General features: G+C 22.9%; 2 protein-coding genes and 1 long non-coding RNA gene across 4 annotated transcripts in view; 1 reads left to right on the forward strand and 2 right to left on the reverse strand.

The window, feature by feature from the left end:
• LOC116186484 overlaps positions 1–483 on the reverse strand; it is a 2,575-nt gene extending 2,092 nt beyond the window's left edge. Inside the window, exon 1 of the long non-coding RNA XR_004151492.1 lies at positions 271–483. This is a non-coding gene — a long non-coding RNA (uncharacterized LOC116186484). The remainder of the gene's footprint in view (positions 1–270) is intronic.
• Positions 484–2,822: 2,339 nt separating this feature from the next.
• On the reverse strand, positions 2,823–5,113 carry LOC102677075 (mitochondrial ornithine transporter 1). 2 transcript variants are annotated; one of them, XM_031513853.1, is made up of 6 exons: positions 5,073–5,113; positions 4,434–4,528; positions 3,845–4,081; positions 3,586–3,746; positions 3,227–3,499; positions 2,823–3,149 (listed from the first exon to the last, which is right to left on the reverse strand). In XM_031513853.1, the coding sequence occupies exons 1-6, from the start codon at positions 5,096–5,098 to the stop codon at positions 2,967–2,969; spliced, it is 975 nt and encodes a 324-aa protein (XP_031369713.1). In that variant the 5' UTR covers positions 5,099–5,113; the 3' UTR covers positions 2,823–2,966. The 2 variants fall into 2 exon arrangements, with proteins under 2 accessions (XP_031369713.1, XP_006622883.1); XM_006622820.2 differs by lacking the exon at positions 5,073–5,113 and having other exon boundaries at positions 4,434–4,638.
• A 288-nt stretch (positions 5,114–5,401) lies between these two features.
• Positions 5,402–10,895, forward strand: LOC102677819 (histone-lysine N-methyltransferase KMT5B-B-like). Its single transcript, XM_006622826.2, has 9 exons — positions 5,402–5,755; positions 6,575–6,808; positions 6,898–7,063; positions 7,141–7,311; positions 7,396–7,524; positions 7,617–7,806; positions 7,889–8,300; positions 8,419–10,170; positions 10,237–10,895. The coding sequence occupies exons 2-9, from the start codon at positions 6,594–6,596 to the stop codon at positions 10,628–10,630; spliced, it is 3,429 nt and encodes a 1,142-aa protein (XP_006622889.1). The 5' UTR covers positions 5,402–5,755; positions 6,575–6,593; the 3' UTR covers positions 10,631–10,895.
• Positions 10,896–11,487: the final 592 nt, after the last annotated feature.

Genomic DNA, 11,487 nt, shown 5'->3' on the forward strand with positions numbered 1-11,487 from the left:
ACATTGTAATTGTCGATATGGGAAAAATTTGGCTCTTGTTTCTAATTTATGTAAAAAGTTTTGTTTGAAATTAACAAAAATTTAAGAAATTGTATATGTTTTCATAAAATTAAAAAAATGAATGTTATCACAAGAATTATTATAAGTTATAACTATAATTATACGAAAACAATAATTTTAAGGTTATGTAATAAATTATATTACATAGATACGAATAATTATATATGGAATAATTATATTTTAAATAAGTTTGTAAAAAACTATAAATACTTTCTTCCGTATCGTACGTTTACAACAATTGCAGTTAATGAAACTTTTCAAGATAAATTTATATCAAAAAATCATAATTTATTTGAACATCAAATCATACATTCGTATTTTGAAAATTCGATGCATTATGATGATACAATTTTTCCACGTATTAAAACACATACAGAAATTACGCGTGAAGATCTAAATGAATTGCAAATTACAGATTGGTCCAATAAATCCACAAATGAAATTTTTAATGCTATTAAAAAATTGACATATTCTTATTTAACTGATTCAAAATTATTAGAATTATCAGTTTACGACAACATTTTGAAAGTTTTTATTAAACAGTTACCAGTATTAGAAAATAAGCAAATAAAGATATTAATGCAATGTTTAATTGTATTAAATGATATAATAAAAAAAACGAGTATTTATAAAAAGTTTATGAAACAATTAAATAATGAATGTTTAAAACGATTTTATCCATCAAATACTAAAGAATTATTATTAATGAGTGATGCATTCTATCAATTTCAAGATAAAAATTCTGATTATTTATTTCGTGCAATAAGAAAATTAAGCTCGAAATCAAATAAACTTTCTATAAAATCACTAGTTCAATTGTTATTTTATTTAAATTTAACTAATATAGGATCAGCTATAAATATGTTTGAAATTGAATGTCTGTTAGAACAATATATGCCTGATCTTATTGTAAATGAATTAGGTATAATAGCGAGAAGTTTTTTTTTACAAAAAAGAAGCATTAAAAATAAAACTTTGATGCCACTTATAATTAAAAAAGTTTCTGAAAATATTAATAACTTGGATAGCATAACTTTAGCATCAATTATGAAACTTATTAGGTAAGTAATTTATTATGCGTAAATAATTTTTTATTGTATAATAATTTTATATATATATATATGTATGTATATGTATATGCATGTTTTATAGGTATAGTGAATGTATTCACTGTAAAGAAGAATTTCAACTTTTATTGAAGTATTTACGTGATATAATACCAAATTTATCATTACTATGTTTGATCCATATAGCACATGCATTTGGAAGTTTACATGTATATGATGAAATTTTAACAAATAAAATTATGGAAAGGTAAATTAAACAATAGAAAAAATATGACATTTAACTTATTTAACTTATTTATTTTTAATTTAGAATAGTAACTGAAATAAAAAGTGCAAGATTAAAAGATATTGAAAGAATTATTTATAGTATATGTACTGTTGCTCCTAATACAGATTACTATGCTGATATATATAAAAAATTGATTGAAGAAATAATAACAACTTATAAAACAACCAGAGCTTGTGAAATTGAAAAGTAAATTTTTTTTTTATAATATTATGTTACATATATAGATGATGAAATTATATTGATTAGTAATTTCTTTTATATATTAAATGTAGATTTCCAGCAACATTTGTACGCATTCTTACATTTTTAACAATGAAAAATATATATATACCAGAACTAATTCAATATATATTTGAACCTAACTTTATAAAAAAAGTATATAAAAATAATTTAAACTTGATAACAAATGAATGGTTAATTTTACATTGCTCAGTTGAAATAGAAATGCCTTATTACAAAGGACCAATGCTAAATAATAATATGTATAAATATTTAACAAAGGTATCATATATGAAATTAATATATTTTTTTTTAAAAATTTATAGTTAAATATATTAAAAATAATTTTTATTATTTTAGAAATTTTGTTGTAATGATGATATTTATAGAAAGGATAAAATTATAAAATTAAAGACTGAACTTGTACATTTATGCAAGGTATATATTTACAAAATTATTTAAAGAGAGATAATGCTTAAGATAATAAAATAATATATTAAAATAATAATATAATATATTAATCTTAATATTTTAGACAAAATTGGGAATAAATGTATATGTTGATTACATTTTACCTCATTATCCAAATAGAGAAATTATTTTTGGTATGGATAAATATAACAATTCTGTTAATATTGAATCTATTTTATCAGAAATGCAAACAGACACAATTAAAAGTGTTAAAAATAATAAGCATATAAATTGGAAAATTTTATTTATATTATCAAGTTCAGGAATTGTATTAGGTCATAATGATTCTAATGGATATATACAGAGACAACTCAGACAACTTAAAGCTATTGGATATGAACCAATTCTAGTAATTTCCAAAATTATTATTTTATATATAAATTCTTTTTTTATTATATATATTGTATTAATTTGAGATTCTTTGAATTTTTATTAGATTAATGAACATGAATGGATGTCATATATTCACGATGAAAAAATAGAATATTTAAAACAATTAATTTATCAAAAAACATAATGATTTTTAAACAAAATAATTTTCTTCATAAAAGAAAATTTTATTCGAAAATAAGAAAAAAAAAAGAAAAGGTAAATTCTTAGTTATTTATAATCTTTTTTTAAACTTCTTTGTAAGTATTTTTCAATAAATAAATATTGTTTTATATATATATATATATAAATATTTTAAATATTATATTTTGCACATATAATATGTAAAAATTTATTTATTTTAAGAAATTCTTTTATTTTTTTACAGAAAAATATGTAAAAAAATTATTTTTATGTTAAATATTTTCAAACTAATTTATTTTTATTTTTTTTCTTAGAATTTTTAAACAAAACAATATAATTTTTATCCATCAATTATTTTCAAAAAAATTGAGCATAAACCTTTTAGTATATTCATAAGTTACAAATAATGTAGCTGTTGCTGGTATTGTTCTAATTAATGTTGGTTTCAAACCACTGTACAAGGAATTGATACCTTCATTTCTTACAATATCTTTCATAACTATTAGTGGAGGAGTTTTCAAATTTTTTACCTTTAAAAAAAAATTAGAAATAAAATATAAAATCTATTTATATCTATAATTTAAATTGTTTAAATCATAAAATTAACCTGTATTCTACTTTTAACCACATCTGCTGGAAATATTACAAGCCATAAAATACTTCCACCAACAGCACCAGCTACCATGGTTTTTTGCCATCCTATATCATCTCTATTTTCATTTGGTTTTGCTAAAAGTTCCCTGGTCACTTCATAACCTCCAAAAAAAAAGAAATAACCAGGCATTTCACGTGCTATGGTTGATGACAACCCAGTAAATAAACCTCTCATGCCTTGATCTTTAAGAATTTGACGTGTCAATCCCCATGGTCCAATTTTTTTCTAAACAAGATATTTTTTTTCAAAATTTAATTTTCATGAATATTTATATATTAATTTTTCTTTTTTTTTATTTTAGTTATACTAACTTCACTTATTGATGATTCGCTTTCTATTTGAACTTCTTTTATTGCTTGTAGCTTACATTTTATAAGTTCTGTAGGACATAGTGTTAATGAAGAAAAAAATGCAGCAAAAAATCCAGCCCATGCATTTTGAATTGATGTCAAATCTTGTATTTTTTGAACACCTATTGGATATATATATGTATAGAAATTTTTTTTAGATTTAACATAGTGATGAATTGTAGTTTATTTTCTTATATTATTTTTAAAAAAACTATTTTACCCAAAATATTAGAAATAACTTTTTGACATCCTCCATATGCAGCAAACAAAACCGAATTTTCAGCAACATTAGCAACTAATGCAGGTATAGTTCCTGCATATAAACCATTCATTATTCCATCTGTCTTTAATGTTTGTAAAAAGCAATTTACCATTCCCTTATACATAAAAGGAAAAGTTTGCATTTTTACCTTTATTGTATCTAATGGTTGCCCAACATAAACAAGTGCTATCCCACCTTAAATACAAATAAATCAATGATATAGAATAAAAATGTATAAATTTAATTTTTTATTATAAGTAAATAATTTAATTTCTATTGATATCTCGATCTATATTTAAAATAATTATTATTTAATTATTATTAATATTTAAAATATTAATTTCTAATATTTAATAGCAATAAGGTTAAATGTAATTTAAATATGTTAGCTCAATTATATATAAAATGTTTTGAATAAAAAATTATATGAATTTTTGTAAAAAAAGAATAATAGATGAATTTTATTTTGCAATTTATTTTTTATAAATTCAAAATTATTTATATATTGAATTTAATATTGTATTTGAATATTATATCATATTATTACCAAGTGATCCAGAAACGAAGTCAATTAAACCAGCTTTAATATTTTTTAACTGTTGATTTTTTTTTTCATTGAATTCAAATGTCATTTTTGTATATCTAAATTAATAAATATCAATTAAGTAAGATCTAGAGAAATGACAAATTAGCACGTCTTGTATCTTATAATCTATTATCGAATAAGAAAGATAAGGAAAGTTCATTTGTTGATTAAGATTTAAGATACCATTTGTATTTAATATTCTAAATTTTTTATTTATACCATATAATTATTAATGCATTTGTCTCATTTTGCATCCACCAATATATATTGGCGCAAGCGCATTTATATTTAGACAAATTGATAAAAAATTATTCATTGATTGGTAACAATTGAAGTATTATCTAACTAATAACAAATTTTGAAGTTCTATTTTATATACAAATTCATATACATAAAAAATTTTCTACATTTTTACAAATTTTTTTATTTTACTCTATAATAAATCTTAATCTAATCATTTAATTGTGCCATGAATTCATTTTATATTTTTTAATTGCATAATACTAAATGTACACAATTAATAAAATAACAAGAATATATTTAACTTAACATCTATTATTGCAATATTGAAACTTAAATAATCTTAATCGAAATAATTACAAATTATAAAATATAATGAATATCATATCAGAACATTTTAAAAACCGTAAATGAAACCATCTGAATATTATTTTTATTATTTTTATAGAATGTTAGAAACCGGTTGTCATGGAAACAAAGTACCACAACATTTAAATTCTATATTACTAAATTAACTATTTTATTATTTAGATTTATCTTTAAAAAAATGGATTAGAATTTTCTTTGATATATATATATATATATGTTTCATTTTTACAATGACTAATGTAGATGAAATTATAATTTTAAATATATTATTAATAAATGTTTAAAACAAAATTTAAACTAAATTATCTTACTGAAATTCATATAGTTTAGTAAATCAAGAAAGTTACTAGATTATTGTATTCAAGATATATATGTATGACGTACGCGATAGTCTGTAGTTCCAAAACATGGGTTTTCTCTGTTATATTTTCAATTAAATGATTATTCTTTTTTTATTTAATTTAGTAAAGAAAACATTAAATTTTATTTATGGTGTAAAAAAATCATAAAATTTAATACGATGATCATTCTCTTTATATTACGAAAATAGGGAAAGTGTATACGGTATAGTAGATCTGCCATGATAGATCCGAACGCGTCTTCATCTTATTCCAAAAAAGTCAGAAATTGTTAGCAAAATGTGTAATTTTTGTTATCAGGAGAGCTTCTTAAAGGTAAGTTAATTGTTTGACGAAAATTTAATGACTTTGACTATTATTGAATATCACAATAAGAAGATAAATTTTCTTATTAAATTGGAGCGCAGCATGCCTCTAGGAGCGCTCTGGCTCGTCTGCGCCATTAGCGTTCAGAGCATGATCGCCAGATATTTCTATTATATTGTCAAAATAGCATATTATTGTGATGAACCATTTTTTTGAACTTATATCACTTATATTACTTCATTGTTTGATTCTTTTCCAGTTCGAAAAAAAAATTAAACAACTGATTAGTAAATGACATATCGGTGATTCGAAATTTTTAGTAGCGTATTCTTTTGAAAAGAATTACATTTTTTCATTATTTGTCCTTTTTTTATCCTTGTCCAATTTATTAATTTTTACTTTCACAACTAAAAATTTTATTTAAAATTAACATATTCATTCTTCTTTCTACAAAAATTGATTTATTTTTTTATTTTATTATATACTATTTACTTAATGCTGATAACATTTTTTATTTCATATTTTTATTTTTTCTATATTATAAGATTATATTTAAATTATTAGTTTTATTATTTCTTTTTTATTATTATATTTATATATAACAAAAAATTGTTTTTCATCTTTATTACTATAAAAATATAAAAATATATGTTATTTTTGATATTAAGAAAAAATGAAAAAATGAATATCAATTATAGAAAAATTTAATAAGAAAATTATTATTTTTTATATAATAATATATTAAAAATATATATTTGAAAATATTGCTTAAGATTTATTAATTTATTAATTATTTAAACTAATTGAATTAATTTTTTATTTCAATAGTAAAAGTACAGATTACAGAATGGTGGTGGATTGTCTATCCATTCAAGGCTCAGCAGCTATAATACGGAAGCAGGAGCGAAGATTAGGTGGGTTAGTGGCTGCAAAGATGCAACCTAACAATGTTGGTAGTTGTGGTGGTATGACACCTAAAGAACTGTCTGACAATGATGACCTAGCTACTTCTCTCGTATTAGATCCTTATCTTGGATTTACCACCCATAAAATGAATATCAGGTATATATTTTTAAATAATATATTTTTAAATAAATTTTCAAGACTTGTAACAGGAAATCATCATATGTAAAATTTATTTGACAATAAAGGTATAGACCATTAAAAGCAAATAAAGATGAACTCCGTAAAATTATTTGTGAATTTATTCAAACCCAAAATTATGAAAAAACTTATAAAAAATTAATGGGTGGTGATTGGGGTGCAAGACTTCCTCATACAAAATCTAAACAACAACAAATAAACTTAGAAAAACATGTGAGTTATACAGATTAAATATTTTTTAAAATTTCATAAAATTCTTTTGTAAATCAATCTTATTTTATTTTCTTTAGATTTACAGATATTTAAAAGTTTTTGATAAGGATTCTGGATTTGCAATAGAACCATGTTATAGGTATAGTCTTGAAGGTCAAAAAGGTGCCAAAATTTGTGCAACTCGAAAATGGTTAAAACATGATAAAATATCTTGTCTTGTTGGCTGTATTGCAGAACTTAGCGAAAAGGTTTGTTTAAGCTTATATATAAAACATGAAGAAAAGTTTAAAGTATTTTTCTTAATTTATTATATTTATAAAACGCCATTTTAGGAAGAAGCAGCATTATTACATCCAGGAAAAAATGACTTTTCTGTTATGTTTAGTTGCAGAAAAAATTGTGCACAACTATGGTTAGGTCCAGCAGCATATATTAATCATGATTGTAGAGCTAATTGCAAGGTTAATGAATCTATACAAATTATTATTATTATTATAATTATATTAACTATGTAAAAATATTAATTTTCATATTTAATTTATGTAAAATGCAGTTTGTGGCAACAGGAAGAGATACAGCTTGTGTTAAAGTTCTTCGTGATATTGAAGTAGGAGAAGAAATTACTTGTTTTTATGGAGAAGATTTTTTTGGAGATGGTAATTGTTACTGTGAATGTGAAACATGTGAAAGGAGAGGAACTGGAGCATTTGCAAATCAAAAACCAGGAGAAGAACTTTCCTCTGGTATTTTTAAATTCTGATGAATCTGAAATAATTAATTATTAATTAAATTAATATATATATCTTTATCATGAAATTCTTATAGGATATCGTCTACGAGAAACAGACAATCGCATCAATCGTACGAAACATAGACAACAACCATTAAGTCGTAATAAACAACAAGCTGATACAGCACTTACAGAGAAAAATGCAGTCCTTGTTGGTAATGCTGCAATAGCACCACAAAGTCTTAGTATGAAAGAGTTAAGAAGAAAGGGCTTAACAAAATATGATGCAGAATTATTAATTGCACAAGGTTGTCGATTTTCTGACATTGCTCAACAACAACCTATTATAAATAATGGAGAAAATGTATTACAAACATCTCGACCTCATCCTTCTGCTATTACTACAAATTCCGTGTCAAGAAATCTTCGAAATAAACAATTATGTAAATTTGACAGTGATAATGGTCATCAGAATAATATTAAAAATCATACGCTTCGATCGTCCAGGTAAGATTTATTTATATTTTATTTTATGATTCAAAATATTGTAATTTTAAAATAAAAAAATTATTAATATTAAAAATAATGTAATATTAAAAAATAATATTAAAAATTTCATATATAGAATTCATAAAAGAACAGAATCAAAGAAGAACAAAGTTTCGGAAAAAGTTGAATCTCCTTGTTTAAATGGTTCCATAATAAAAAATATTGAATTAGAAGATATAAGTCATCGTAAAGAAGATTCTGATAGAGTAGATGAAGAAATAATGTATTCTAGATTACATAAAACTCATTCAAGGAGTACTTTAAATGAAGAAACTAATAATATTTGCCATGTTCAGACTTCATGTCATGATATATTAGAACAATCAACCTGTTCTAATCTTCAAAGAGAATGTTCAGACACATTCATTAAAAACAATAGAGAAATAAATAGCAAATTGATAAATGAAAAAGAAATACCTGATATTATTGTAGAAATTAATTCTAATTCAGTAGATAATATTAATACTTCCAATTCTAAAAAAGAACACTATAGTACAAATTCCTGTGATTCAGTTCATATAAGTTCCATGCCTGAAAATCGATTAGATGATTTACATGAAACTAATAAAAACGAAATAATTTCGAAAGAAAATCATCAGTCACGAATTGGTCATTATAATTTATCTTTAATTGAAAATTGCAAAGATATAAACAATATTTCTATTACGCCAATAAAGTCAAATGATTGTGTTAAAGAATATTTAGAATTTGAAAGAAAAATTTTAAAGGAAGAAAAAGAAAAAAATTGTGAATTCGTGCATAAAGATTATTCTTACAAAGATGAAGAACAAATATGTTTAATTCACTTGAAATCAGCTAAAATTTCAAATTGTATAGAAACTGATACAACAACACCTACATTTGATATACTTGAATCTAGCAAAGATATAAAGAAAAATGATTCTACGAATTCAAATAAATTGATTAAATATTTAATAGAAAATGAAACAAATAAATTTGATAGATTTGATTCAGACTTTAATAAGTCTTCAAATAATACTGAACATGGTAAAATAAATTTTATTAAAGAAAATACTATTATAGAAAATAATAAAGGGAATTGTCAAAAAGATTTAATCATGAAAGATAATATATATGTAACTAATATTGGAATGTCTGAAATAAAATCTGATAAAATTGGAATGATTGAAACATGTACAACAAATCAAGATTCTCGAACAGATTCCTGTAAAGAAAATAAAAATTTCAGTAGAATGGAAACTATTAATTATGAGATTAATAAATGTAACATACAAGATACTCATAATTCTATTTTAAAACAACCTGTGCAAAAAAATGATTCATTACATACGACATTAAGATCTCATAAAAGTAGAAGAAAACTTTTAAATGAAAAGAAATCTGCAATTTCTGAAACCGAAGAATTAGAAAGTATTACAGAACAAAAAATAACTGATAATATAATTGCATCTGTTTCAAAAACTCGCAATAAAACAGAAAAAACAAAAAGTAGATTAACAAGAAGTCAAAAGAAAGATCGAAAGGAATTAGCTACTACTGAAATTGGTGTAGCTGATGATGATTCGGGTATTCAAGATATTTATGAATTTAGTGAAAAAGAAAGTAATTTGGAAGATATTAGAATACCATCAATAATGCGACGTAAACAAGAAACTCGTTATACATCTGGACTCACGTCGCATTTACAAGAAATGCAATACAATGATGAATGCAATAAAGTTGAACCTCCAGTATTACTTCCGCAAGAACCATGGCCACCAATTAATTGCAATCAAAATCAATTATTAGATCCAAATAGTAATAGTCAATTAAGAGAAAATTCCATACATAATGAAAGTTTAAAGAGGTAAATATTTTCATATTTTGTTTTTTATTTAAAAAAATATACATATAAAAAAATTATTTATTATAGATTATCAACTTGTAGTAATGATAGTGCACAAAAGTTAACAACTCCTACAGAATATCAATGGCAAATGAATAGTTCTAATTGCCAAGTGTGTCCAACTACTCCAGAGAGAACTGGCAGATTAAAACTTACTCTTCGCATGAAACGTTCGCCAGTTTTAGAAGACATCGTAGAATCGGGTACGAGTTTAAGTGAAGATAGTTATGAACCTGAATACGAAGTATTACGTGTAGAAGGTGTGGAAAGAAGTAAACGTAAAAAAAAACATAAAACTCGAGATCGTGAAAAACGACATAAGAAACGCGAATTAAATCTTGATCCTCCTCCGCCACCTATGAAAAGATTGCGTTTAATTTTTGGTAATGAAACACATACTATCGACTTTCCACATTCTTAACAACTATAAATAGTGATTTTCAGTATCATCTGAAATAAATTATAAACATAATTTAGACATGTTAAAACAGGTCTCCTTGTCCTGTAACATTATGAATTTCTTTGTAGTTTTACAATTATAAACGATATATACTATCGTTAAACTTTATAGGTATTGATGATAAAATTATTGTGTTCTGATTTTTTGTCATTTTTTACTGCTTAAATTTTGTCTTGCTTCTTATTCTTCTAACAACGAATAATTAAAGGCCTAGTAAACATAAATTTAAAAAAAAGTGTATTGATTCATATACTGTTCAGTAAATATTTATTTAAAAATTTTATATAGATCTATTTAAAACAAATAATACGTAACTAATTAGTTGATTATTATATTCATAACAAAATTAGTATTTTATTTTATTGTTGTCATAACTTGCTTTTTCATTAATATTGTATTTATACAGACATAGTTTTGATAAAACAGGTTTTAAAACCTATAGTCTTTCATTTTCTGCTTATTTTCAATATTATAAATTTATATTGTTAAACAATTTTTTACTAATAAAATATTTATATTATATATGCAAAATTCACACATAAAACACTTCCTTGTGTTAAAAACAAGGAAAGAATATATTGAGTTGAGTTATCTCTACTATTTCCATAAGGATAAGGACAAAGGAGAAAAATCTATACTCTTATATTATGTATAATAATAGCTATAAAATAATAATAATGATAATAATTCAATTTAAATTAGTTAAATACTAGATATCATATATTAATTGCTGTTCTCAAAATGCGTGATTGATTACCGAGAAAAAATTGTAAATATTGCTTATGTGTACGTAAGCGCGTGCGTACATATATATATAT

The sequence above is a fragment of the Apis dorsata genome, unplaced genomic scaffold (genome assembly GCF_000469605.1).
Source record: "Apis dorsata unplaced genomic scaffold, Apis dorsata 1.3 scaffold_772, whole genome shotgun sequence".
Lineage (NCBI taxonomy): Eukaryota > Metazoa > Arthropoda > Insecta > Hymenoptera > Apidae > Apis > Apis dorsata.

Excerpts from the sequence above, each read along its gene's own strand:
- LOC102677075 (XM_031513853.1), bottom strand. The coding sequence starts at position 5,098 with ATGATATTCATTATATTTTATAATTT. Across the intron at positions 4,082-4,433 it reads CTTCGTTTCTGGATCACTTG|GTGGGATAGCACTTGTTTAT; the intron begins GTAATAATATGA and ends TTTGTATTTAAG. Across the intron at positions 3,500-3,585 it reads GCGAATCATCAATAAGTGAA|AAAAAAATTGGACCATGGGG; the intron begins GTTAGTATAACT and ends TATCTTGTTTAG.
- LOC102677819 (XM_006622826.2), top strand. The coding sequence starts at position 6,594 with ATGGTGGTGGATTGTCTATCCATTCAAGGCTCAGCAGCTATAATACGG. Across the intron at positions 7,807-7,888 it reads AGGAGAAGAACTTTCCTCTG|GATATCGTCTACGAGAAACA; the intron begins GTATTTTTAAAT and ends AAATTCTTATAG. Across the intron at positions 10,171-10,236 it reads CATAATGAAAGTTTAAAGAG|ATTATCAACTTGTAGTAATG; the intron begins GTAAATATTTTC and ends TATTTATTATAG.